The following is a 27,720-nucleotide window of genomic DNA, read 5'->3' as shown; positions in this document are numbered from 1 at the left end:
AAATAAAATAATTACATTAGGTTGAACCATCTGAAATTGTTGACTTACAGGTCTAGAATGGATAACTCCTGGCAATTTCATATTGGTTTAACTTCACAGAAAACTTATAAAAACTGTATTTTTATCAATAGGTTTATTTAAAAAAAGAAAAAAAAAACTAAGCAACTATAATACCTCGGGTGTGGGCAGCTTCCTTTAAAGCAGCTATAAGGTGAGGCTTCAAGCTATCCAAAATGAACCTTCCTTCAAGACCTGGGAAAAGGGACCTAAAAAGTGAAAGTAACACAGCAATTACAACCTTCTAACAATTCTAAGATAAAGAAATTCAATTACGTAACTTCAAATCAGTTAAATGTACTATTTTCCATAAATTATAACGCACGTACCAAATCACACTGCAGTACTTTTTGATCGAACATTATCTAGACTTCACTTTAAAACATGGTGGCATCATGCACCATATCCAAGTTCACAATAGTCTAAACATCTTAGAATGAAATTAACTTTATTTTCTGAGATGTCATACACATCCTCAGTTATAAAGAGTTCCTTGGGCGCCTGGGTGGCTCAGTTGGTTAAGCGGCTGCCTTCGGCTCAGGTCATGATCCTGGAGTCCCGGGATCGAGTCCCGCATCGGGCTCCCTGCTCAGCAGGGAGTCTGCTTCTCCCTCTGCCCCTCCCCCCTCTCATGCTCGCTCTATCTCATTCTCTCTCTCACATAAATAAATAAAAAATCTTTAAAAAAAAAAAGAGTTCCTTAATGTACTATTCTCTCTCATTAAATTCAATTTCATCAACATAATTCATTATCGACTCCATCTTACTTCATTATTAGCGCTTTAGAACCATTGTTTTCAGTGTCCTGTTATGGGGATTTTCAAGAGAAACAACTGTTTGATAACTTTTTGGCTGATCGACATCTGAATGCACTTTCACTTTAGAATGTAAAAATATACCCTTTCGTATCTTAACAAAGTATTTCTGCAGAAGTCTTCCTGACTATAAATCTACCCTGATGGTGACTGACAGATCTCACAATAAAGGATTCCGGACGTGCATGGGGGAGGGGGGAGGAAACCAGCACAGCAGAAGCGTGAGCTCTACCTTGGATAGTCTTCTGAGGTAATATAAATAACATCTTGATCTGATACAGATGAGGAGAAGGGCACAAAATCTCCATTTTGTAAAGGTAGCAGCTCCAACCCCAGCAGTTCACTGTAGGCTTGGTCAGAAAGCACGAATTCCAGAAGGTGAAGCTTGCCTTGGGCATCGCCCGGGTGTGCAGACTTCCTCAGCACCTGCCGCACCCACGCGGGCGTCACCTTCCCCACAGGCTTGGCGCTGGAGGCAGTGAGCTGAACGGCAGCAGCGAGATTGGCCGGCACCTTGACAATCTGCTTCCCTGAGCTCTGGAGGTAGTCAAGCACGGTTTCTGTGTATTCCAAACTTTCGTCCAGTTCTGAGAAGTAGGCCTGCTCCAACTTGACCCAGTGGTTGCTAATGGAATACAGGACCGCGTTCTGGAACAGCTCGTTGAACAGAGGCTCCAACACGGGCCGCCAGTGCACCTTGACTTTGCTTGCGTCGGGCCAAAGCTTATAGATGACGTCAACTGACAAGGGAAAATCGGAGCTCCTTTCTGTCTCCAGACGTTTTATGGAATCTAAGATCAGAGTCGCGTAGGCTTTCGGGACGACGTTCACAACAAGAAATTCATTCCACAAGGCTGCCGGGTCTCTCCACTGGTCCAGCTCTCGCCACTTTATGCTTCTGCGATTGTCAGTCAGGCCAAAGAACCCGCTGATGTGAACCGGGAGGCCTGTTTTGCTCTCCTCACCCGGCGGCAAAGGAAGAAAGCAGAAGGCTTTTCCTGGGAAATCAGCTGTTGCTCCTTTTTCTTCATCATCTCTCGATAAAGACATGGCTATTCCAATGATTGGGACAAATTTCAGTTCATCAGCTAAAGAATCAAGTTTACCACTAATCCCTCGCCCACCCACACTGTTACACACCAGCCAAGATGTTTTTTGTGCGTCCTTAGTACTCTCATCTTCTAAAACTATATTTAAGTGATATGTTACACAGGTTATGCTATTGCTTGGAATCTTTTTACAATAGTTACTTATAGCAGTTTCCAGGATCTTTACAGAATTGGGCCGCTCATGTTTCAGGGCCTTGTTCTCACTAGCAGTTACCCTAAACACCAGTCTGTCGGTTCCATCGGCCTCTCGGATGTGTAAGGAGACATCCTGCACACTTTTCAGGAAGAGCAGCACTGTGTCTGCATCTGCCCTGAAAGATTCAAACAACTCAAGAACCTTCTGCTTGTTGTAGAGGTTACTACTCAGCTGGGAAGGTTGTAGGCGGAGAGGGAAACGGAAAAACGTTCCTGGAAAATTGGCATTTGCAAACGTTTCCTTGGTGCTTCCAAAAATGCCAATAAATGGTGCAAACTGGTCTGAAAGTTCACTAATTTCTTTGCTGTCATCTTTGAGATTCCAACATTGGCCTGATTCATGTGGACCAAAAAGGGTTTGATGAGGATCTAGCATCCCAATCTGGTCACCACTAAATATACAAGGAACATCTGCAAAGAAAAATTCAATAGTCATGATCAACTCTGAAGTTTAATGGACAATTATAATTACAATGTACAATTACTATCAAAACAGTGTATGTGGAAAAGCATAAACCATAAAGTGACTCTAACACAGATTTATCTAAAAACAAACTAAATTTAGCTCAAAAATTTAATTCTCTGAACATGAAATCTAATGATTTCTCTTTTGATTCAGTAAGTACCAGGCAGAGAAACTTTAAGGATTACTGTGAAAACATAAGATAAATCTTCAAACACCTACTAAACAATTACCATATGTAAAGGGTATCTGGATATTTATACTCAGCCCCCACAGCCACCTGAACCCAATTATACAGAGTTGCATCCTACACTCAAAATAAACACTTCAACCACAGATTCTCCGAAAAGTGGGGGAGAGAAATCAGAGTGCAGGTGACTCTGCCCACCACGTTACTCGGTGGGCAAAGGCCTTGGGGTGAGGCTACAACAAGCCCCCCTGGTTCGCTTCTCACGCCGAGCACACCTCACCACGCGGAACCCAAGCGCAGTGCTGCAAGAGACGTATTTTTTATACGGCATGCCTCCTAAAACCAACAGCAACTGTTTCACCTGCTTCTCAACCACAGACAGAATATTTCGACAGAGGCAGAAAAACTAAGTATGTCAGATGCTCTGTACTTAGAGAAATTCTTCACCACGGTGCCTTTCTAAGGACTTCCTGAGAGTAATTGTGACGCTTTGCCTCACGTGCTGACTTTAGCACCTAACCTTCATGCAAGATGCACGTTAATATTTATGGTCATCAACACCAGGCCGAGCTGTCACACCACAGATTCCTAAGCTTCCAGGTATTTTAAGTAGGAAATGTGATGTCCACCAACCCAGCCGCTAAATCCATCAACAATGTGGTGGGATGGCACTCTCGTCTGTGCTCCCTTTACATCACGTCTGCACTCCCGTTACTGAAATTATGTCAGAGATTCCTGACAGTTGTAAAGCATGATGCATGACCTCTGCAAAGCCTCAGATTAGAGCACAGCACTCCAGTTAATAGTGTCCCACATAAACATGCTCCTTCACCAACGGGGAACAAACAAACCCACAGTGATGCGCCGATGTTGGCAGTCAGCTTGACCCTCTGACTGAACAGTTCATTCCTGTACGACAGTCTCCACACTTAGGCAATTCATGTATGTGCCCCCATAAAATTTTAAAACTTCCACAGACCTGAAGGGTAACTCACAAATGGTTGAACATAGCAATGTTAACGTTCATGTATAACTGTTACATAATACTGTGAGATATGATTTAATGTATGATTTAAGTTACACAATAGATTATAATAATATAAATGCAATCAAAATAGAGGCTTACTAAAATTGGGCTATAGTGAGGGTGACCCAACGTCCCACTAGGCAAGGGCAGTCCCAGTTCAGGCCAGCGGTTTGAGAATGACACCACCCTCTTCCACCCTGATGAGTGCTCCGGTTTGAACAGTAAGTCATAGGGTTACCCTCGCTATAGCTACAGCTCTGCCAGCCAGCTCAGTCTCTCCTCCTGCAAGTTCAAAATACAAACAGAGTTGGAAACTAAACCACTGCAAGGGCCAATTCCATGAAAAAAACTTTTTTAGCACAAACTACAGTAAATACTGAGAGCTTTGACTCTGGAAGAATAGCCATCTACTCTTAGAGATGTCTACACCAAGAGTTTAAAGTACTTCCTATTGTAACCATGAACCGGAATCCTCATATTCTTTCTAGATTCAAAACATGATTTCAAAGTAATCTTTAAAATACTCAAAAGTTTAAGAAGAGTAAAACTTTTATCAGGAAAATGCTGAGAAACCAGAATCAAAGATCTTCACTTTGTTCGTTATTCAATTCCACTGAGTATTATACTTTCCTCTTTAATCTCCTAATATTTAAAAATATGTACAAGAAAATCTGTGAAAATCCATTTGTCTGACTCAAAGATATTCAGTGTAAAAATTTTTAGAGTAGTAATAATTTGAATAGGCATTTGAAGAGTTATATTTCAAACTTCATGTAAAATGACTTAACATATAATATTACACTGATCCCACCGGATCACGACATTAATATTTAGCATCACATGATGAAGCTTTGGTGTACCGACCATGGTAACTTTAGAAAACATGGATAATTCACTGGCATACTTCTTGCCACCATCAGAGAATTTGGAAAAGATGGCTTTTAAAAGTATCATCTCCAAAGTTAAGCAAATAAATCACAAAATATAGGTTAAAATAATTTTCATGACCATGACCCAAAAACCAAATACTATACCTGTTATATGATAGACAGAATTAAACCCAATTCCAAATCTTCCAACCTTCAGGGGGTCGTCCTTTTTCCTGCTTCTGGCTATTTCCTGAATGCCATGCCAGTCCTCTGGGGTGAAAACTGCATTGTTGTATACATACAAAGCCGGCCCTGCGTGTTAAAGTGCACATGCAGTATTCAGAAAGAAGTAAGCCGTGGTGTTCAGTCCTCTGTCAAGAGCTTCCTCTACATAAAACTGCTTATTCCATGGGAAGATGGAAAGAAGTGAATGGAATGACTGAATTCTGCATTGTAATTCCGATTTTCACAATGAAAGTAAAAACACAAACTAATGGTAAAAATAACTAGCAGGAAAAACAAAATTATTGCTGGCCAAAACTCCAAAAAGGGAAAATTAAGGATGTTATGATACTTAGACATCCAAACCACAGAGCAAATGAGGAAGTAAGAGTATAGTTATTACTTTATAAAATTTTTTCCTAAATAGCATATTTAAATCATTTTGTAAACAGGATAACCTATAAATGTACTAAGGGGACTTGCTATCTTAAAAAAACCTGGTTAATATATTATTTCATAAAGAGAAAAATAATCCTTTAGTCATGTTAATAATCACCCTGTTTGTTTTTGTCAGCCTCTGGATTCTTCTATGTAAGGCATTACCTGTATAACTAAAAGAATCATTAATGTGACAAATTTTAAAATCAGCACTTCAGAATAATACTCTCCTGTCTTCAAAGTAGCTCTTTTAAAAGGTTATCTCTGTAATTCAAAATATTTGAATTTATAATGTGAATTTATAATTCAAAATGCATCACTTTTTGAAACTTCAGAATCTTAACATTCTTTGAATATGTTCAACTATAGGAATTCAACGTATTTAAAAATAATTAACTTATAATTCTTTTGGGGCGCCTGGTGGCTCAGTTGGTTAAGCATCTGCCTTCAGCTCAGGTCATGATCTCAGATTCTGGGATCGAGTCCCTTGTGGGGCTCCCTGCTCAGCGGGGAGTCTGCTTCTCCCTCTGCCCCTCCCCCCCACTCATGCACGCGTGCGGACATGTGCACGCTCTCTCTCTCAATAAATAAAATCTTTAAAAAAAAACCACTGTTCTTTTAAAAAGTTACTGAAGTATAACACACATACAATGAAGTGCAAAGATCTTAAGTGCACAGCTTGATGAATTCTTACAAAGCGAATAAACCTGTGGAACCTTCATCCAAATGAACACAGAGAACCTTCCAGCACCCCCAGAAGCCTCTCTTCACACACCTGTAAATTCAAGCTCAGATATGGGGATGTTGGCTATCGCTTGTTTTACAAAAATGGCCTGGTGCTGTATGTAACAGACTAAGAATGGACAGGAAAGTAGCCAAGACTGCCAAGGGCTGAGGAGGAGCACGCAGTGGCTGAAGCGGACTCCGGATTTCAGACCCAGCTCTACCATTACCAGCTCATCACTTCCAGCAAACAAAAGTCTGTAAGGCTCAGTGTCCCCATCTGCTCGTCTGTAAAATAAGGACGAGAACAGTATCGTCTCACAAAGAAGTGTGGAGGCTCAAATGACACAATGCAAATGAGGGCCCAGCAAATGCTACCAGAGTAAACCCCGAAACAGTCAGATACTGTGACTGTTGTAATCATACTGTGACTATGGTATATGACATGTTAAGTATTTATGATTAGCAAAATATTGTTATAGTTCTCCTAATAAAATAAGTATCCTAATTGCCAACAGCTAACTGTAGCTGGTCTGAAACGGCATCTGGTGAACAGTGTCTGGTTCTGCCTACTCCAAACGTCCATTAAAAATACCTATGAAGACACAGAAACAGGGACCACAAAACCTCACAACACTGAACACCAGGACTGAGAGTGAACCTCTGCCAGAATCCAGAAAGAACTTACATAACTAGAAGGTCTATGGAAGGGAATTAAAAATCCAGCAGGGAACACACTACGAAACCCGGCATGCCAGGAGGAAAGCAGAGCTGCCAGCCTGGAGGAAGACCTCCCTTCCTTCCCACTGTCAACCCAAAAACCCTCTGCGGCCCAGCTGCTTTTAGAAAACATCTGTCAAGTTACAAAACAGATGCATGTTCTTACAAATTCAAACAAAGTAGTGCTTCTAATGAAGAAGAATTTCCTCCTCACAACCTCACTCTCCAAGGTTACCTGTCTCCCATCAGACCCCATCAGTGAGCTCCTAAAAAGAAGGACACAGGCAGCAAACACCCCTGTTCGTGGAACTGCTCTGTACACTGGCTCCCAGAGCGCACCTAACACACGTGCATGGAGGCTTCTGGAGCACGTGTGACACACGGGCTAGTCAGTGACTGAACCAGGTGGCACTCAGATGAGCCCACCTCAGCCAGCAGACAAATGGATGAGGCAGCTGGATGCATCGCTCTTCACTGGCTTCTGTATCTAGCAGGCATAATCCAGTTCTTATTTCAGATTTTAATCACGGTATTATCTGATTATCCTCATTCTGGAATCATACTCATCCTGGCGATTTAATCTTGAATCTCACTGAATCTCCACCTCCATCTTGCAGGTCAATTTTAAAATACCCCAATCCACCCTGATTGAAAAGGTGCCTCTTGGTTCTGAGAGTGAAATAACAAAAGAATAAACCTCTTGAGAGAATTTTCTCGAACAGAAGTTATTTATCTGGGAAGGAAAGGTGAGCAGCAGGCCTACAATCTACTTTCTCCTTTTGAAAAGGAATAGGGGGAGAGGGAGGGAGAGAGAGAGTTCTGAGGGAGAGAAGCCAGCCAAATCTCCTTGTAAACATGCTGATGACAGATCTCTGGCAAACACACTTAACACTACCTGCTAGCAGAGGAGTCTAGTGGATGCTTTTAGAACTTCCTTATTATAAGTAAACCTGGAATTTACAGATTTATGAGACAGAACTCCCTGAAAAAGTCACAAGCTATTTAATTATCAGAGAAAACCGTGCACATGCAATAGCTCCTTTTGTGTAGGTGATGACCTGTGTCCATCACTCAGAGGCCACCTCTGCTAACCTTAGGCCCACATGTATCCAACACATGAATGGACCTAGTGGGAGGTGCTGGAAATCCAAGACTTCTCCACTTCCTTCACTGTGTCCCTTAATTAATCACATCCTTGAAATCCTTACTGCTGTGAAAATGGGTGAGATCTCCTCATTTCTATGCACCTGATTTGACAGATTGAGTCTTTTGTCATCTGATTACATAAAAAAGAACAAAAACAAGGTGGACTGAAAAGTTCTCTTTTGCAAATTTAAGTATCAATAAAGGGAAACAAAACTAAGATCCAAGAAGATAATACCAGTTAAGACAACATTCACATCTGAACATAAGAGAAAGATATTCTCAAATATGCAAGAGCATGGAGGGTCCTCAACAAATATTGTTAAATAAAGGTATCAAAGATCATTTCTCCCTACTTTTATGTGCCCAAGTTTATTTTAAATCAGCTCATCTGATAATAATTTAAGGAGCTTACTTCTAAGTATACAGCTGACCCTTGAACAACATAGGTTTGAACTGCACAGATTATACGCGGATTTTTTTCAGTAAATGTATTTTCTTTTTCTTATGATTTTAACATTTTCTTTCCTCTAGTTTACCATATTGGAAGAATACAGTACCTAATACATATAGCAGACAAAATATGTGTTAATTGACTATGTTATGGGGGTGCCTGGGTGGCTCAGTCGTTAAGCGTCTGCCTTCAGCTCAGGTCATGATCCCAGGGTTCTGGGATGGAGCCCCGCATCGGGCTCCCTGCTCGGCGGGAAGCCTGCTTCTCCCTCTCCCACTCCCCCTGCTTGTGTTCCCACTCTTGCTTTGTCTCTCTCTGTCAAATAAATTCTTTAAAAAATATATTCAGAGGCACCTGGGTGGCTCAGTCGTTAAGTGTCTGCCTTCAGCTCAGGTCATGATCCCAGGGTCCTGGGATTGAGCCCCACATCGGGCTCTCTGCTCTGCAGGAAGCCTGCTTCTCCCTCTCCCACTCCCCCTGCTTGTGTTCCCTCTCTCGCTGTGTCTCTCTCTGTCAAATAAATAAATACAATCTTTAAAAAAAAAAAAAAAATTGACTGTTATGGATAAGATGCTTCTGGTCAATAGTAGGTTGTTAGTAGTTAAGTTGTGGGGAAGTCAGAAGTTATACACAGATTTTTGACTGCACAGGGGTCGGCGCCCCTAACGCCCACATTCTTCCAGAGTCAACTGTACTTACGCCCAAATTCAGTTAAATAATCTTGTTTCAAGTATTTTTTTTTTTAAACGAGGTGAAGTCAAGGCTGGAAGCAAAAAATCCTAGACTTTAGGTAGGAGTTTGAAGCAAAACACTTCTAGGATCTCCTCACACCTTTATAGCTCTACAGTACACACATATTAATATCAGTGTGACACCAGACATAAAATTTTCACAGATGAGCCTATTTAATCCACAAAATAACTTGGAGGCAGGGGCACCTGAGTGGCTCAGTCAGTTAAGCATCTGTCTTCTGCTCAGGTCATGATCTTGGGGTCCTGGGGTAGAGTCCCACGTCGGGCTCCCTGCTCAGCAATCTGCTTCTCCCACTCCCTCTGTGCTCACTCACGTGCTCTCTCACTCACTCGCTCTCAAATAAAATCTTTAAAAAATAGGGGCGCCTGGGTGGCTCAGTCGTTAAGCGCCTGCCTTCGGCTCAGGTCATGATCCCAGCATTCTGGGATCGAGCCCCGCATCGGGCTCCCCGCTCGGCAGGAAGCCTGCCTCTCCCTCTTCCACTTCCTCTGCTTGTGTTCCTCTCTCACTGTGTCTCTCTCTGTCAAATAAATAAATAAAATCTTTAAAAAAATAAAATAAAATAAAATAAAATAAAATCTTTAAAAAATAGTAACTTGGAGGCAGATTTTGTTCTTACTACCATTTATAGGTGAGCAGACTGAAATTAAGCAGGGCCGAGCCATCTGCTTAATCATGGTGCATATATATGGGGATTGGAGTGGTTGCTGGGCAAACCGGTGCCCAGTGGAGACATGCCTTGTGGTGGGCCTGTGCAGGATCAGGACCTAAACAGAGCCTCCTCTCCACACCTGGTATCTTTCAACAGTAGTTATAATAAATCAGGGAATCCTAAAACCAGGACACCTGACTTGACACTCCTTTCTTTATAAAACTGGACAACGGTAGAGAGATGGTCTGCCCCCATCACCAAGGCAGGAGGGGTCAGGGCTAGAATGGCAGCCTCCTGGTGTGTTAGGTCTCACTGTCTTCACACAACAAACAAGTACAACTTGCCTATAACAATCTGACCAAAGAATGAATATATCAGCTCTAATAAATATTAAATATATAATGTTCAGGTATTTAACAATTAATGTTGATTACTCTCCTAAATCATAAAACATCTTTTCAAAAATATAGGACATACACCTCTTTAAAAGTCTGTTCGGGGAAGTCTGAATCAATCATTCTTATTTTCAATAACCTTCCATCATATATAGTCATTCTATTATATATAATCATATGTAATCATCTGTATCATATATATTATCCTACTGACTTTTAAGTTGCACTAAGAGTTAACATTCTTTTGAACACAGCACGTCAAAGAGTACGGCAGAGGTATCAGGAGTTGATTGGTTATAGTTCTCTTACTGTCCTTCCATTTATCGTCCTTATTCCCTTGTCTCCTTTAATCCTTCTTCCCAACCCACATTAAAACACGTCAAGGGTACCCTAAAAGTAGAAAACAATACTTCTTTCTAAAATGCACAGAAGTGTTACATATGTGGAAAGGGTGTCCTTTTGTCTTGCTAATAATGTAACTCACGTTCACTGAATAGAATAAGAGGCTTATGTGTTTACGTTGTTATTCTGAGTTTCAACATTTTTACTCTCTGTTCTCTAAAAATACTGACTTACAGACTCCCATCCATCAAAAGCAGAGAAGAACATCTGAAAGAGTGGAATTAAGTATGCGAAGAAATGCAGCAGGCATGGTAATTAGACCATTCATCAGAGTATTGTAAAACACTAAAAATTACCTGTTAACACATTAAATGAACCTTGTTCCTAATTCTCGATTCTTACCCTGATATTGTGCCATATCTTTTGACCAAAGAGTCTCCGTTCCATACCGAGTTTCATCATATAAAAATTTAACTTCGGTGGCCCCCGCATCTTCTGCATTCTGAATTAATTCCTAATCAAGAAATACACCAAAAAATAATATTTAATACTACAGTAATCTGCTCATCTGCCCATTTACCTATAACATTTAAAAAGAATTACATTTAAGTAACAGAAACCCACAATTGGCATCTTTACCTTTAAATCCAGTGGGGCTATGACTGCAAATAATTGCCACAAGCATTGAGAGGATGCTTGAGAGCTTGTGAGTCCTTCTCCAATTATACACCTAAAATGCGATTTTTAACTTGCTATCTCCTTGTCCCCAGTACAAATCCTGAGACTATAACTCTCTTATTCACAATCTACCCAAAGCCTTCATTCAAAAGAAAGTACTCCATTTCTGAAAGTAGCATGGATTGTTCTGTTTCTGGGACAGATACCTTCTTCTCAAAGTAGTTACCAAATACAGACCTTTCTTTATCACTTCCTTATCAACTTACTTGCTCTTTGGAAACATGTATGTATGTACTGATTAGTATTCTGCATTCTTGAGAAGTTGGGTTATGAACCTGTCTTTCCCCTGCACTAAAGCTGAAAGCTTCTTCACAGTCAGGACTGACTCATTCCTTTCTCACAAAGAAGGTAGTAGTGTTACTTGTTTGGTGGATGGGTGGTCACACCTCTGCAACGTAGAAAGCAAAGAGCAAACTACAGGATTTATAACCATAGGTAGCCACAAAAAAATCCTCAGTCTCAACAACCCCCATCACTTTGGCATGCCTACCAAAAACAGGCTGGGCTCTGGTCCATTTGAAGGGAGCACCAGGCTCTGACATAATGTCAGAGTCCAACTCTTAAAGCCAACACCATAACCATCAAACCTGAACTCAAGATATTATCTCTTGTTTATTGTGGACCTTGTCTAAAGCAAAGTCAACAGATGACAACTGCCTGGAGAAGCTCTGGCTTAGACCAAACCAAATCAAGTGGTTATATTTTAAATGGATGGATCTTTAAAACACAATAATTCACCCTGTATTATTCACCCTAAATGAGGGGAGGGAGTGGTGAGGACAGACAAGAAGTAAGAAGAGCTTATACTGATCCTCTGGCAATGCCAACAGCAAACCCTACAAGAGACTCCTTTTAGACCTAAAGACACCTACAGATTGAAAGTGAGGGTGTGGAGAAGCATCTATCATGCTAATGGTCACCAAAGAAAGCCAGAGTAGACATACTTATATCAGACAAAAGAGATTTTAAACCAAAGACTGTAACGAGATGAAGAAGGGCATTATATCATAATAAGGGGTCTATGCATCAAGAAGATCTAACAACTGTAAATATTTATGCCCTCAACTTGGGAGCACCCAAACATATAAATCAATTAATAACAAACATAAAGGAAATCATTGATAATAATACAATAACAGTAAGGGGACTTTAACACCCCGCTTACATCAATGGACAGATCATATAAGCAGAAAATCAACGAGGAAACAATGGCTTTGAATGACACACTGGACCAGATGAACTTAACAGATATATTCAGAACATTTCATCCAGCAGCAGAACACACATTCTCTTCGAGTGCACATAGAACTTTCTCCAGAATAGATCACATACTGGGTCACAAATCAGGCCGCAACCAGTAGAAAAAGACTGAGATGATACCATGCATATTTTCAGACCACAATGCTATGAAACTTGAAGTCAACAAGAAAAAATTTGGAAAGACCACAAAAAATGGAGATTAAAGAATATCCCACTAAAGAATGAATGGGTTACCCAGGATATTAAAAAAGAAATTAAAAAATACACAAAAGCAAATGAAAATGAAAACATGACAGTCCAGAACCTTTGGGATAAAGCAAAGGCAATCCTGAAAGGGAAGTAAATTGCAATATAGGATTACCTCAAGAAGCAAGAAAAGTCTCACAAAAACTAACCTTACACCTTAAAGAGGTAGAAAAGAACAGCAAAGAAAGCCTAATGCCAGCAGAAGAAGGGAAGTAATAAAGATTGAGCAGAAATAAATGATACAGAAACAAACAAACAAAAAAACGAACAGATCAATGAAAATAAGGGCTGTTCTTTGAAAGAATTAATAAAATTAATAAATCCCTAGCCAGACTTATCAAAAAGAGAAGAGAAAGGACCCAAATAAATAAAATCACAAATGAAAGAGGAGAGATCAGAACCAACACCACAGAAATACAAACAATTATGAGAATATTATGAAAAAGTATATGCCAACAAACTCAGTAATCTAGAAGAAATGGACATATGCCTAGAAACATACAAACTACCAAAATTGAAACAGGAAGAAACAGAAAATTTGAACAGATCCATAACCAGCAAAGAAATTGAATCACTAATCAAAAATCTCCCAACAAACAAAAGTCCAGGGCCAGATGGCTTCCCAGAGGAATTCTATCAGACATTCAAAGAAGAATTAATACCTATTATTTTCAAACTGTTCCAAAATATAGAAATGGAAGGAAAACTTCCAAACTCTGAGGCCAGCTTTACTTTGATTAAAATCAGACAAAGACCCCATTAAAAAAAAGAATTACAGGTCAATATCCCTGATGAAAATGGATACAAAAATTCTCAACAAGATACTAGCTAATAGGATCCAACAATACATTAAAAGAATTATTCACCACGATCAAGTGGGATTTATTCCTGGGCTGCAGGGGTGGTTCAATATCCGCAAATCAAACCATGTGATATACCACATTAATGAAAGAAAGGATAAAACCATATGGTACTCTCAACAGATGCAGAAAAAGCATTTGACAAAATACAGCAGCCATTCTTTTTTTTTTTTTTTTTAAAGATTTTTATTTATTTATTTGAGAGAGAGAATGAGAGACAGAGAGCACAAGAGGGAAGAGGGTCAGAGAGAGAAGCAGACCCCCTGCTGAGCAGGGAGCCCGATGCGGGACTCAATCCCAGGACTCTGGGATCGTGACCTGAGCCGAAGGCAGTCGCTTAACCAACTGAGCCACCCAGGCGCCCATACAGCAGCCATTCTTGATAAAAACCCTCAACAAAGTAGGGACAGATGGAATATACCTCAACATCATAAAGGCCATATACCAAAGACCCACAGCTAATATCATCCTCAATGGGGAAAAACTGAGAGATTTTCCCCTATAGTTAGGGACAAGACAAAACAAAACTCTCACCATGACTATTTAACATAGTACTGGAAGTCTTAGGCTCAGCAATCAGACAACACAAAGAAATAAAAGGCATCTAACCTGGCAAGGAAGAAGTCAAACTTTCACTATTTACAGACAAGATACTCTATGTAGAAAATCCGAAAGACTCTGCAAAAAAAATTGCTAGAATACATGAACTCAGCAAAGTCACAGGATATAAAATCAATGTTGCATTTCTATACACCAATAATGAAGCAGCAGAAAAAGAAATCAAGGAATCAATTCCATTTATAATTGCACCAAAAACCATAAGATACCTAGGAATAAACTTAACCAAAGAGGTAAAAGATCTGTACTCTGAAAACTATAGAACACTTACAAAAGAAATTGAAGTGGACACAAAGAAATGGGAAAAAATTCCATGCTCATGGGCTGGAAGAACAAACATTATTAAAATGTCAATACTACCCAAAGCAATCTACACATTTAATGCAATCCCTATCAAAATATCACCAGCATTTTTTTAAGGTTTATTTATTTTAGAATGAGAGTGTGTGCACACACGTGAGTTGGGAGAGGGAGAGAAACACAAGCAGACTCCCCATTGAGCTCGGAGCCCAACACAAGGCTTAATCACACAACCCTGAGATCATGACCTGAGCCAAAACAAGACGCTCAACTGACTGAGTCACCCAGGCACCCCACCATCACCATTTTTGTATGGAACCAGAAAAGACCCCAAATAACCAAAATAATGTTGAAAAAGAAAACCAAAGCTGGAAACATCACAATTCCGAACATCAAGCTCTATTACAAAACTGTAGTCATCAAGACAGTATGGTACTGGCACAAGAACAGACACAGATCAATGGAACAGAATAGAAAACCCAGAAATGGACCCACAGCTATATGGTCAAATAATCTTTGACAAAACAGGAAAGAATATCCAATGGAAAAAAGACAGTCTCTTCAACAAATGGTGTTGGGAAAATTGGACAGCCACATGTAGAAGAATGAAACTGGACCACTTTCTTCCACTATACACAAAAATAAATTCAAAATGGATGAAAGACCTAAATGTGAGACAGGAAACCATCAGAATCCTAGCAGAGAACACAGGCAGCAACCTCTCTGATCTCAGCGGTAGCAATTTCTTACTAGACACGTTGCCGGAGGAAAGGAAAACAAAAGCAAAAATGAACTACTGGGACTTCATCAAGATAAAAAGCTGCACAGCAAAGGAAACAGTCAACAAAACTAAAAGGCAGCCCGTGGAATGGGAGAAGATATTTGCAAATGACATACCTGATAAAGGGTTAGCATCCAAAATCTATAAAGAACTTATCACTCAACACCCAAAAAACAAATAATCCAGTTAAGAAATCGGCAGAAGGCATGAGTAGACATTTTCCCAAGACATCCAGATGGCTAACAGACACATGAAAACATGCTCCGTATCACTCATCATCAGGGAAATACAAATCAAAACCACAAAGATATACCACCTCACACCAATCAGAATGGCTAAAATTAAAAACACAGGAAACAACAGATGTTCCCGAGGATGAGAAAGGGGAACCCTCCTACACTGTTGGTGGGAATGCAAACTGGTGCAGCCACTCTGGAAAACAGTATGGAGGTCCCTTAAAAAAGTTAAAAATTGAACTATCCTACAATCCAGCAATAGCACTACTAGGTATTTACCCAAAGGATCCGTAAGTAGATTTGAAGGGATACATGCACTCCGATGTTTACAGCAGCATTATCAATAATAGCCAAACTATTAAAAGAGCCCAAGTGTCCATCAACTGATGAATGGATAAAGAAAATGTGGTATATTCATACAATGGAATGTTACTCAGCCATCAAAAAGAATGAAATCTTGCCATTTGCAACAACATGCATGGAGCCAGAGTGTATCATGCTAAGCAAAATGAGTCGGGCAGAGAAAGACAAATACCATATGATTTCACTCATATGTGAAATTTAGGAAACAAAACAGATGAATGTGTTGGAAGGGAAAAAAAGGAAACAAACCATAAGAGACCCTTAATGATAGAGAATAAACAGGGTTGATGGAGGGATGTGGGTGAGAGGATGGGCTAAATGGGTGGTGGGTATTAAGCAAGCATTTGTTATGAGGAGCACTGGATGTTATATGTAAGGGATGAATCAGTAAATTCTACTCCTGAAACAAAAAAAATAAAAATAAAAAATAAAAACAAAAAAATTTAAAAATAAAATCACTAATGATGGAGCAATCCCCCTAATCAGCACCTATCTGATTATGACTACTTAAATTCAATTAAATATACCTAATCCTACTCTCTAAAAACTTAGTAACCAAACTAGAAAATAAAATTAGGGCCAAGATGTTAAAGGCAATAAACACTAAATAAATTAACTAGAAGAAAAATGCATGATAGTTGATCTACTCTTACGGTTAATTAAGGAGTTTCCTCATTAGGCTTAAACACAAAATCTAATTTTTGCTGTATCTTCTACTATTGCTTTCTTCTATGGTTGTTCAGGTTTTGGGGTTCTTTTGGTTTTCAATGAGTGTATTCAAACTAAAAGAATACATTGTAAATAGAAACAAATAACTAAAATCATTATCCTATGAAATAAATTCTCCTAAAAGGCAAACCTCTAAGTCCAGGGGTCGAATGTGTTCATGGCCCCTGAATGTGGGTTTTGCATTATTTTGTTCGTCTGGTCAACTGCCTGGTTTATAAAGGCTCTGCAAGATGTTTCACATACCATTTATAAAATTACATTATATACTTACATAAAGTGACAGAAAGAGTGTTCTTAGAGCAACACTGCGCTTGATCACAGCACACAACAACCTAATGAGTTCCTCTACCTCTGAAACCTCATGTATTTACAATGGCTGCATTTTCAGCCCATCCCATCCAGCATATGCACTGCAGGCATAGAGGGAAAGAAATACTGCTATTTAAATCTAAACAAAATTTTTACAAAGTTAAACGCTACTGGGATTTCCAACTTATTTTACTCCATCTCAGTTTTACCAAAGTAAATTCACACATGTACACAACACATACCCTACCTTAAGAATCTGCCCTCCTTCTGGATATCTTCTTAAAATGTCCTTGAGAAAGTCAACAAGTGGTGGAGTTGTCTGACCAAATCGACCTAAAATACAGAACACATTTAAAATATGATTTAGAAAAAAAATCCCATGACCGTTACCAATAGGTTATTTGGTTCCAGGACATAGTAAAATTATACAAGTTATGACTTCATACATTTTACTGCAGCACTCAGGTACAAAAAACTAAATGAGACTCAGTAGAAAGCAAAGCAGACTCAATTTATCGAATCTCAAGACTTTTAATTAAACTACAAAATTCAGGTTTTAAAAAATGTTCAAAAACAGACTATATATCACAAAAGATTAATTCAAAAGTAAAAGGCATGGGGGGTGAGGACAGGGATTGTTGCCATTTTCCAAAGCAAATGAAATAAATGGCATCACTTTGTGGGTACTTTGCCACTAAATAATAAGCCAGAGATAGTGGTGTCTATTATGACAGTGTTAATAATCTCAAACTCAACCAATGTTCTGATTATTCAGAGATCGGCATAGTCAATGTCCCAGGGGCTGTCTGGTTCAAATAGCCTTAGGCATTTCCTAACCGAGAGATTCTTAGAACTGACTGACCCGGTTGCCTTCAGAGAGGTGGTAAAACGCAAGTATAGAGAGGATGGGGAAAGAAAAACTAACTTCTCAGATGCACAGAAAAAAAAAAATATGTGTATATCATTAAAAAAGAACTCTGTGCTTAAAGCAATGAAATCACCACTACAAATTCATCAACATCATTCTGGCACAGTGCCCACCAGGACCGAGCCCCACCCAGCAGGACTCTGCTGCATAGGGTGTGATACCCCACACATTCTTATAATTCACTAGCTCCATCCACCCTTGCTTTCCTCCAGCCTGAATACCCCCTCATCCCATCCCATGGAATATACTTTCATTTCACTTTTAAAACATAATCTTTATGCAACTAAAAATGGCATATGCGCCTGGTAAAGTCAATGTAATACCTCCCCCTTTCAAGCCTTTTGATTGAAGGTTTACAAAAAGATGACCATTTTTGAAAGTCAGATCTCCAATCCTGATCCAGTCAGGTAACTGAAAAAAAGAAAAGAAAATGTATGAAAAGCAATATTGTTCCTAAAACTGTACATTCGAAACTACCTTAATTTTTTTTTCACTTAAGAAATAATGCTTGTTAACTGTTCTCATCAGGAAATAAGTTGCTCTGGAGAAGTGAGTATTTCAAAAAACAGAAACTTAGTCAACAATTCTATTTAACTAAAAGGATTTTTCTTAACCTAAAGGATTTTAACTTAAACCTAAAGAATTTTTCCTAAATAATTACAAATAAAGATCTGCTTTAAAATAACTTAAAATTTTTGAGACCCCTGGGTGGCTCAGTCGGTTAAGCGTCTGCCTTCGGCTCAGGTCATGATCCCAGAGTTCCAGGATAGAGCCCCACACGGGGCTCCCCGCTCAGCGGGATGTCTGCTTCTCTCTCTGCCCTTCACCCTGCTTGTGCTCTCTTTCTCTCACTCTCTCTCTCAAATAAAATTATTTTAAAAAAAATAAAAAAGTAAATTTTTTATGATGAATCAGGATCATTAAAATAAATAAAATCATTCCTTTCACATTTCCAAAGTGTACTGCTCAGAAGCCAAAGCCAGATCGATCTTCTCCCCAGAAGTCCACTCAAGTGCTACTATGGAATGACCTCCCACAGGTCAATGGTCTGCAAAACATTACTCAAAAGCTCACCTGAAGAATCACCTTCGTAACTTACACTCCTCAACAGGGTGTGAATGACATCATTTACTATAACAAAAATTCAGTATTTCCAACTGTCTACCACCCATCCCACACTGATACCTTTCAAGGTTCCTAAAGTTCAACCTGTCAAAAGTGACCTCACTGGATTTCCTTCCAAACCCTTATCGCTCATTTTTACTTTGTAACTCAATTAACAGTAGCACCTTCTACCTATTCACTTTAGAGGGAACGTGGGGAGAAGGTCTCTCTCTCTGCAAACCACATATCCAACTACCCTCCAGGTTCCAGCAAGTCCATCCTCAATTTCTCTCAGACCTAATTTGTTCTCTCATTTCCAATTGCTCAGACTCCCAATATTTCTTGGATTTTTATAATCACTCCTCTGGTCTCCTTACTTTCTATATATCATCATTCTAGTCCCCATTTCTAAAATATATATCTGAGCACGTTGTGACAGTTCCCAGCTTATAAAGCACTTTCATATACATATTCCCACTGAATCTTTAAAGCAAGCCTGAAAAAACTCCCTGCACAGAAGATATGGATTAAAAACAGTAATTATTTTGGGTTGTTAACCACAAAAATTTTAGAAACAACCCAATTCCATAACATATTAATACAGTGGAATATCATATAGCAAAGAAAAATGGATTAACTAAACTGCACATAACTTAGGGTGAATATTCATAACATAATGCTGAGTGAAAAAAGCTTATTCCAGGTTACTACATATGGAATAACAAGCTTCTTATAAAATTCATAAACAACTAAAAGTAAACAGTGTATCATTCAGGTCATATATTTATAGACATACACATACACATATATAGATATATATGTACATAGGTGTACATTATATACACACATACATACACACACTTAAGATAAAACTATTAAAACAACTACATAAACAGGCAACAAAATAATAAACACGAAGGGGTAAAGGAAAAAAGAAAGGCACACAGGCTGGGGAGGAGAAGCAGAGGTAAATATAAACTATCAACAGTGTTCCCATTCTTCAGTTGGAGGATGTCACCTTGGTTGTTCATTCTATTGTTAGTTAATTAACTAACTGATTAATTACTGAAAGAGAGCCATGCATAAGCCAAGGATTACTGGTCCAATTTAGTAATAGCTAAGGTATATATGAAGAAAGAAAGGCAGGACAGGAGGAAGGAAGGAAATTTTTATTGCAGGAAGAAGTCTCCAGGTCTTAAAGAAGACTTGAAAAGGAAGAAGACACAGAGCAGAATCATGTTAGTAAAAACAGATGTAACCAGCTATGTGAGTCTGACTGTGAATGCTTTTGGTGGACTGTAATCAGTGACCTATCTACAGGCAAGTGATTCTCCCAAAGAGAAATCAAGCGGCACAGATAACTGACCTCAGCAGTGCTATCAGCTTTCTCCTCCTAAGTGCCAAGATTAAGGGATTTTGCTTGGGCCTCTCTTCTTCCTAAACCCACAATCACTCCAACCGAGCAAAGTCACACTAGTCCTATTCATCTCCAAGGCAATGAAATCTTAAAAGTTGCCCGTTTCAGTCTTTATACATATATTTTAAAACAGAGTGATTGTAAAATGATTTGAACATCTGGATCTCTGTCCATGCCAGCCTCAACCTCCCTCAAAAACCTCAGAGATGCTCATTTTCATTTACTATGAAACAATAACTCTTTCCAAATTACTATGCAAACAATACAGTATTAATTACAATTGGCTCTCCTGACACTTCTTCCTTTGTTCAGTGGCAAGGACACAAAGAGGTTCTAAGATTCAAGAGTTGACAGAAAGGACATTTTTTGATCAATTAAGAGACAGGAAAGTTAAGTAATAATCCAAAGCTCCTGATTTGACGCTCGACCACATTTGGTACAAGAGGAAAAAGGAAGGGGCACCTGGGTGGCTCAGTCCTTAGCGTCTGCCTTCGGCTCAGGTCATGATCCCAGGGTCCTGGGATCAAGCCCCGCATCCGGCTCCCTGCTCGGCGGGAAGCCTGCTTCTCCCTCTCCCATGCCCCCTGCTTGTGTTCCTGCTCTCGCTGTCTGTCAATAAATAAATAAAAAATCTTTAAAAAAAAAAAAAAAAAGAGGAAAAAAGATCAGGAAGATGCACAGCTATAATGAATAGCTTCAGTCTCTTCATGAGACAGGAGGTAAAGTGAAGAACTTAAAAATTCCATTTCCAGGCCAGGGAAACAAAAGAGATAAGGAGAAAGGGATGGTAGACCCAGAAAGATGGAGGACTGGGTAAGTGTCTACTGCTTACTTTGTCCAGTACCAACCAAAACCAGTGAGTGACAAGGAGTCCTCAACAGCTTTTGTTTCCTGCCTACCCTGACATATTCAGAATTCCATTATTTCTGGGTCTGACTCAAGGCTTGTGAATATCCTGGGCAAGACCTTCTGTCTTATTCTACATCTACCCCATTACACTGCACACATGCACACAAGCATACACACATGCACACCCATTTGGTACCAAACTGCCATAATTATACTTTTACAAAGTCTCCTGTACGTCCTTTCCTTCCAGTTTCACCTCTATAGTCAGAATCTAGAACCTCCCTAGCTCAGGACAGCACAAGTTTCCTAACCAGACCCCCACCCACCCATCCACTCAATCAGAAACACTCTATGCCCCACAGCCACATTCACCTTCCACCATCAATGCTTTGCACAGATAGCTCCAAAAACACTTCTAATGGCAAGACTGAGCCACGACTGAGCCTGTTGGTAGGACCACACGTAAGGGACAAAATGACAAAGCAGACCCAGAGGAGTAACCGAAGAAGGGGGCATAGAACTAGAAGAGTATACACAGGAAGGGACAGAGATGGGCCCAGAAAAAGAAGTAAGAATGACAAGCTTTGCTCCTCAATTCTATCCAAAGTCCTCAATCAAGTCACTGTCCGCATGCCACCAAACTTTGGGGAGCTGGTAAGGAGGGCTGAGCTGTGTAGGAACATAAGAGCAGTTTAACTGGAAATCTGTGTCTCAGTGGTCAAGAAACCATGGTACGGACCCAGGTACACAGGTCAATATTACACTGAGGGATTAAAAATCACAGGTATCAAGTACTTCACCAGTGTTTGTATTGAACACAAATGCAACACTTGAAACGTTATTCTGTATGGCTCAGTATTCCTTATATATTTGTTTAACATTTTTACCTCTTTTAAATCCTGGAAATGATCTTTTATCTCATAAAAAGTGAATAAATTTTTAGGATCAAAGAATAAGTTAATTCTCAGTAAAAATTTAACTCCTCCTTTGAGAAAATTTAGTTTTTTCACTAACCTTAAAGGATATATATGACAATATGAAATACTGCTATCTTCCAAAGTTTTGATCTCATTCATTTGCAGCCCAGAAGTTTTCATGAGAATGTATTCCTCAAAATAACAGCTTCTATAACATAGTCTGAAGATCCTTTCAGCCCTAAATTTCTATGATTCAAAACTGAGGGGAAACTTCTAAGACATTAAAGGTGAAAATTATCCCAGCTTAATGTACAACACAATCGGGAAAAACATGAGTAATGGTTAAGTCACTTCAAAACAAGTAAACCACAACAAAAACCCTCTGACTATAATGCCCATCGAAAAACTATCTTAATTTCAGGAAGTGAAGACTCAGACAAAAGGGCGGGCAGGGGGCAGGGTGACACAAATGTTGAAATGGTAAATCAATTAAAATTTCAGCTAATGATGAGAACATACCCGTGTGATTTTGTTCATGTTATTTACAAAGCATTATTTCCAGGGTGACCATTAACTGAGCATCTGCCTTCCAGGACATAAGAATAAAACCGGTTCAGTTTCCGTCTCAGCGAGCCTACTGATAGCTACTGGATGCGCTCGCTATGACCCCGAGCTCCGAGGCGGGCCCAGCGTCCTACTAAGGAGAAGGGATCGGCGGGCCATACCTCCCTGTCGCCGAGCCACAGCCGCTGCTCCGACACCGGGAAGCCCGTCTCGGCCAAGATGCGCTCCTTGATGTCGCGCACGGTGCAGGACGCCTGAACGGCTACGGTCCTGCAGCCCACGCAGCCGGGGAGGACAGTCACCCGGAGCCACCTGTGCAAAAGGCAAAAGGACCTTCAGCTGGGGCCACGTGGAGGCCCTCCAGCCCGGGATCCCGGGGCGGGGAGCCTCGCGGCCCTGGGCTCGGCCCGGCCCGGGCTGAATTACCTGTCCCCCATCGCGAGCGTCCTCGCCGAGCGCCGGCCCGCGTCCGCCCCAGCGCGTCGCGCCTACTCACGGCCGCCGCCGCCGCACAGAGAGGCCCGGCGCGGGCCCGGAGCGCGGGATCCGCATGGCGCAGGCGGGCGCCGCCCCGGCCGGGCTCGGCGGCAGCCCCGGGGGCAGCGGCACGAGCCGAGCTGGAAAGGCGAGAGGAAGCCGCGGGGGCGGGGCGAGCGCCGGCAGCGACGCCGCGCTCCCGGCCTCCAGGGCCCCGGGAGGCACCGCCCGCCTGGACCGGTAGCGGCGTGGGCGCCCCGCCCCGGCGGCAGGCCCCGCCCCGCGCCGCCCGCGTCTCCAACCACGCGGGGGCCGGGGCGAACTGAAGCCCTTAGTTGTAAATGCAGAACACGCCTTGAGGGAGAACGTGTATTTTCCCTGGTGGAGTTCAACGGTACCGAGAAATGCAGAACTAGACGTTCCTAGGGCCTACGGCTCCTTCGCCTCTAAAGACTTTCAACCTCTGGAAGCATCTCCAAGTAAGATTTATGGCGGCCTCTTAGGCACAGCGGGAAACGTGGTGATTGCAGAACGCAAGTGTCTTTCACGGTTTCCCGTTTGTTGCTAAGGCACAAAAGTAGGATCAGCGGTTCAGTTTGCTAGAGGAAGGAGTGCCAATAAGGAAGTAATAGATGATTATATACGTGAACATATACTATGACATGTTAAAATACATGTAACTTATTTTGGCAACATTACCTTTTATTGTTGGTAGCCTAAGTGTTTTCCCATCACAGTTGCAAGCTCCTTGAAATCAGAAACCAGAGTCTTAAAGCTGATGGAATCACCCAAAAGTAACTAACGTTGCCTGGGAATTTGAAAGTGCACGTAGCGGAACACTACATCTAAAACTAATGATGTAATGTATGTGATTAACATAACAATAAAAAATTTAAAAAAAGAGACACAACAACCAAAAAAAAAAAAAAAAGAAAGTGCACGTAGCTGAATGAAGCTTCAGAAAATATCAGTCTTTTCCTCTGGCTTATTTCTCATAGGTATAGATGAGATACATCGAAAAAAGGCGGGGGGGGGGTGGCGGCAACATCTATTAAAACAATTCAAAGGCTATGTCCTGAACAAGTAAACTTGGGTGCTTCTTGCTTAAATACCTGGAATAGAATTAAATTTTAGCGTTGGCACAAAAAATGATGTTAATTACTGTTTTTCAATTATCACTTCTCCCCCTCTTGCACAAAAACTATTACTCAGAACTCGTTATCAGTAATAATAGAGTACCCAGACAGCTATTCCATCCCTTTCCATAACCATATTTAAAAGGGAAAGTCTGTAAATCATGCAGCTCTTTCCATAGTTGGGACAAGCAAGCACAATCAATTAGAGAATACTAACTCAATATAAGATTAGGCCAGAAAACGTTAATGGATGAATGTTTACTTTTTCCGTCAGACAAGACTGAAAGGACACATTTCTAAATGACAATGAAAACAAAGTCCTCATCTCATGCTTGCATTCTAAGGAAAGAAGACAACAATAAACAAATAGACCAATAATATATAAATTCATCCTATGATGCCAGCCAAGTAGGGATAAGTACTATTTAGGAGTGGGGGGAGGGAGTTGGGGCAGGACAAGATAAGAGAGGAAAAGAGCTAAGATGGTCCTAGAAATCCTTTCTAAGAACTGACATTTGAGAAAAGGCCTGAATGAAACAGGAAAATGAAGTTATCCAGAAAGAGGTTATATGAGAAGAAAGGGGGACAGAGCAACTGTTGCAGTCCATGTGCATCTTTGACCTGGATTTGGTACCATCACCTCCCACTTGTTGCCCCTCCTCTCACTTCTCTCCTCCCTAACCCATTCTCCAACCTGCTGACAAAAGCAAAGTTGAAATTGATGTCTTCTCTGTTTGCTGATGGCTTCCCAGAGCCTGAACAAGGTCCTAACACAGAATAGATGTTCAATAAATATGAAGGAAGGAAGGACTGAGGGAGGGAAGGAAGGAAGCAAGAAAGGAAGGAATTAAATAAAGGAAGTGGGGCTGAAAGAAAGGGAGAAAAAAAGGAATGAAAAAATATCTGGAAAATACAGAAAAGTAGATAGAAGCTCAAACATTACACATAATTCTAACACCCCAATACAAAAACATTTTTATCCATTACCATTAATTTAAGAGGGTTTTTATATGATTACTATGGGTACATAGTGTTTTTCAACATTATTATCACTGTATAAATTGAATTTCTAATAACTGCCTAATTTTCCATTGAGAAGAAATGTCTTAGGCTACTCAACCCTATTGATACTTACAAGGGTATTTCAATTCTTTTCAAAAGTGCACAGACCAAATAAATATCTTTGTTCATGAACTTTCACCACTATTTAAGATGAGAAAGAAATTTGCAAAAATGATGTATTCTAATAAATGTGTAGCTGAGCCCTAACTCATTCTGTGGGAGCATATTATAAAATGCAGAACAGCAAGAAGCCAAAATTTTAGTCTCTTCTTTTAGAATGAATGAGTCCAGACTCTGTAAAAAACAGGGAGTCATGCACCACCCTTTGAGCCTATTTCAGTTGTAGAGATGAGTAAAATAAAATTATTTTATTGCACAGGCCAGACTCAGCAGGATAAAAGCGGAAAACAATGTTATTCCTTCTCAGGAGTCCTGTTTTAATTTGCCCTGGTGCTTTCTTTCCCTTTCCCTGGATGACAGAACCAGTATGGCTTGGGCCCTAGCTTTCCCATCATTCCTAGATCATAAAAATTATCCAGTCCCATTCAGTCCCTCAAATGACTCATTTTAGTAATTGAAAACCCTATCCAGGTTAACAACCAAACACCAGTCCAATCCAATATAAAAATTCTTAAATAGTAATTGGGCTTCCTTTATTCTAGTTCATTCTCACTGTTTGGACTGCCGTTTCGAAGTGTATCTCAAGGCTGAGAGTTAATTTCTCCTGAAATAACGCTTCATGATTTTATGAAATGGAATGTGCCTAATAGCATACCTTTGATCAGAGGGAAACAATAAATTAGTCCCTTCTAGAGAATGTTCACCAGTTATGTAAAGACAGAAGAGAGACAAATCATTATTCCTTTGTTTAATGAATCAGCACAAGGCTGTTTAGCTTGAAAATAAAAAGATGAGGATATTGTGGGCATGCTTTAGAACACTAAAGTCCTAAAAATTGAGTAAAAATGATAAGCCAAACAGAAAAAGGAAAAAATCTCTCAGGGAGAGCAAATAGCACCTACAAAATCATGGAGTCAAAAAAAATAGCAATAAAGCTGAGGAATTACAAGTAGCTCCATATAGGATCAGAGAGTAGGATTCATGTAAAGGTACAGGAAATATCCGAGAGCAGTTTGTGGGAATATGGTCATGAAGTCTCCTTTATGCTACTACTGGAGCTACATGGGAGCCACTTTCAGATTTTAATCAGGTTAGGTGATCATAATTATACTATAAAGATTCCTCAGGTGGCAGGACTGAGGATGATTTGGAAGGAGACAAGACTTAGAATAAGAACAAAACCAAGAAAAAAATGGTATCTGTGAGATTAAGTAAAAACCTTCAAGGAAAGAATCAGCAGTGCCAAGTATCACATAGGTAAATTGCCGGTAGTGTTTGACAACTAGTTAGCCCTTGTTGACCTCTGTGCTCCAGAACCTGCAAGAGTTTCTTGATGACCTGTAGGGTCAAGTTCAAGTTATTCTGCATGACGTATAAGGCCCATCACAACCAAGCCCTGGTCAACCTTCTCAGATTCTTCTGAGGCCACCCCATTGTCTGTCTCCATGACCAGGTTATAATAATATGTATAATAATAATAAACCCTTAGTGAATACTTACAATGTGCCAGGCACTTACTAAAATCCTTCTGTGATTTAAGTCGTTGGATCTTCCCAACAACCCCACGAAGTACATAAAACCTTCATTTTCAGATAAAGAAAATGAAACTAAACATTGTACTTGTAGTTCCAGAGCTATCAATGGGAGACCCAGTAGGAAAGCCAGGATCTGTAGTCCAACTCCAGAGCCCAAGCACTATTAATATGAAACTAGAATTCACAGAATATAATCACTTCACATTGCCTAGCTTCCCCCCCATGTACCCTGCCTGCATTGTCCTCACCTGCTTGCACTTGCCTTCCCATCACTTTCCATCTGATATATCCCTAGGTCTTTATCCAAGAATGACCACTTGTCCCAGCTTTATCTGAGTCTTCTGGGCTGATTCTTTCTATCTACTGTGTACATTGTATATTCCCTGTTGGAATTACAGCACTTATCATATTTTATTGACTATTAACTAATTTTTATTCATTGCAATGGGAGCACCTTTGCATTCCTCTTTGTACCTGAAGGGCCAAGTACAAAGTAATATTCAATAAATGTTGCTAAGATGTTTGAGAGTTGAATGAATGACTGCATATAGGTCAATGGCAGCTTCACTCCTAACATCAGTCAATGAGGTTTTGTTTTGTTTTA

At 40.2% G+C, this 27,720-nt stretch overlaps 1 protein-coding gene across 2 annotated transcripts in view; it reads right to left on the bottom strand.

The window, feature by feature from the left end:
* SACS (sacsin molecular chaperone) overlaps positions 1-27,720 on the bottom strand; it is an 84,917-nt gene that overhangs the window by 24,319 nt on the left and 32,878 nt on the right. The window contains exons 2-8 of one of the 2 annotated variants that reach the window (XM_035003691.1): positions 22,948-23,098; positions 18,259-18,346; positions 17,255-17,340; positions 10,970-11,081; positions 4,891-5,037; positions 1,105-2,587; positions 175-266 (exon numbers count right to left, since the gene is read on the bottom strand). In XM_035003691.1, the coding sequence (XP_034859582.1) occupies positions 175-266; positions 1,105-2,587; positions 4,891-5,037; positions 10,970-11,081; positions 17,255-17,340; positions 18,259-18,346; positions 22,948-23,098 (2,159 nt within the window). Of the gene's footprint in view, positions 1-174; positions 267-1,104; positions 2,588-3,680; positions 4,070-4,890; positions 5,038-10,969; positions 11,082-17,254; positions 17,341-18,258; positions 18,347-22,947; positions 23,099-27,720 lie in introns of those variants that run through there. The other variant, XM_035003692.1, reaches the window with a different exon arrangement.

Source organism: Mirounga leonina, unplaced genomic scaffold, assembly GCF_011800145.1.
Source record: "Mirounga leonina isolate KUSES-001 unplaced genomic scaffold, KU_Mleo_1.0 Mir_127, whole genome shotgun sequence".
NCBI lineage: Eukaryota > Metazoa > Chordata > Mammalia > Carnivora > Phocidae > Mirounga > Mirounga leonina.
Note: the sequence above shows the minus strand (reverse complement) of the source record. Positions and strands in the feature narration are given on the sequence as shown.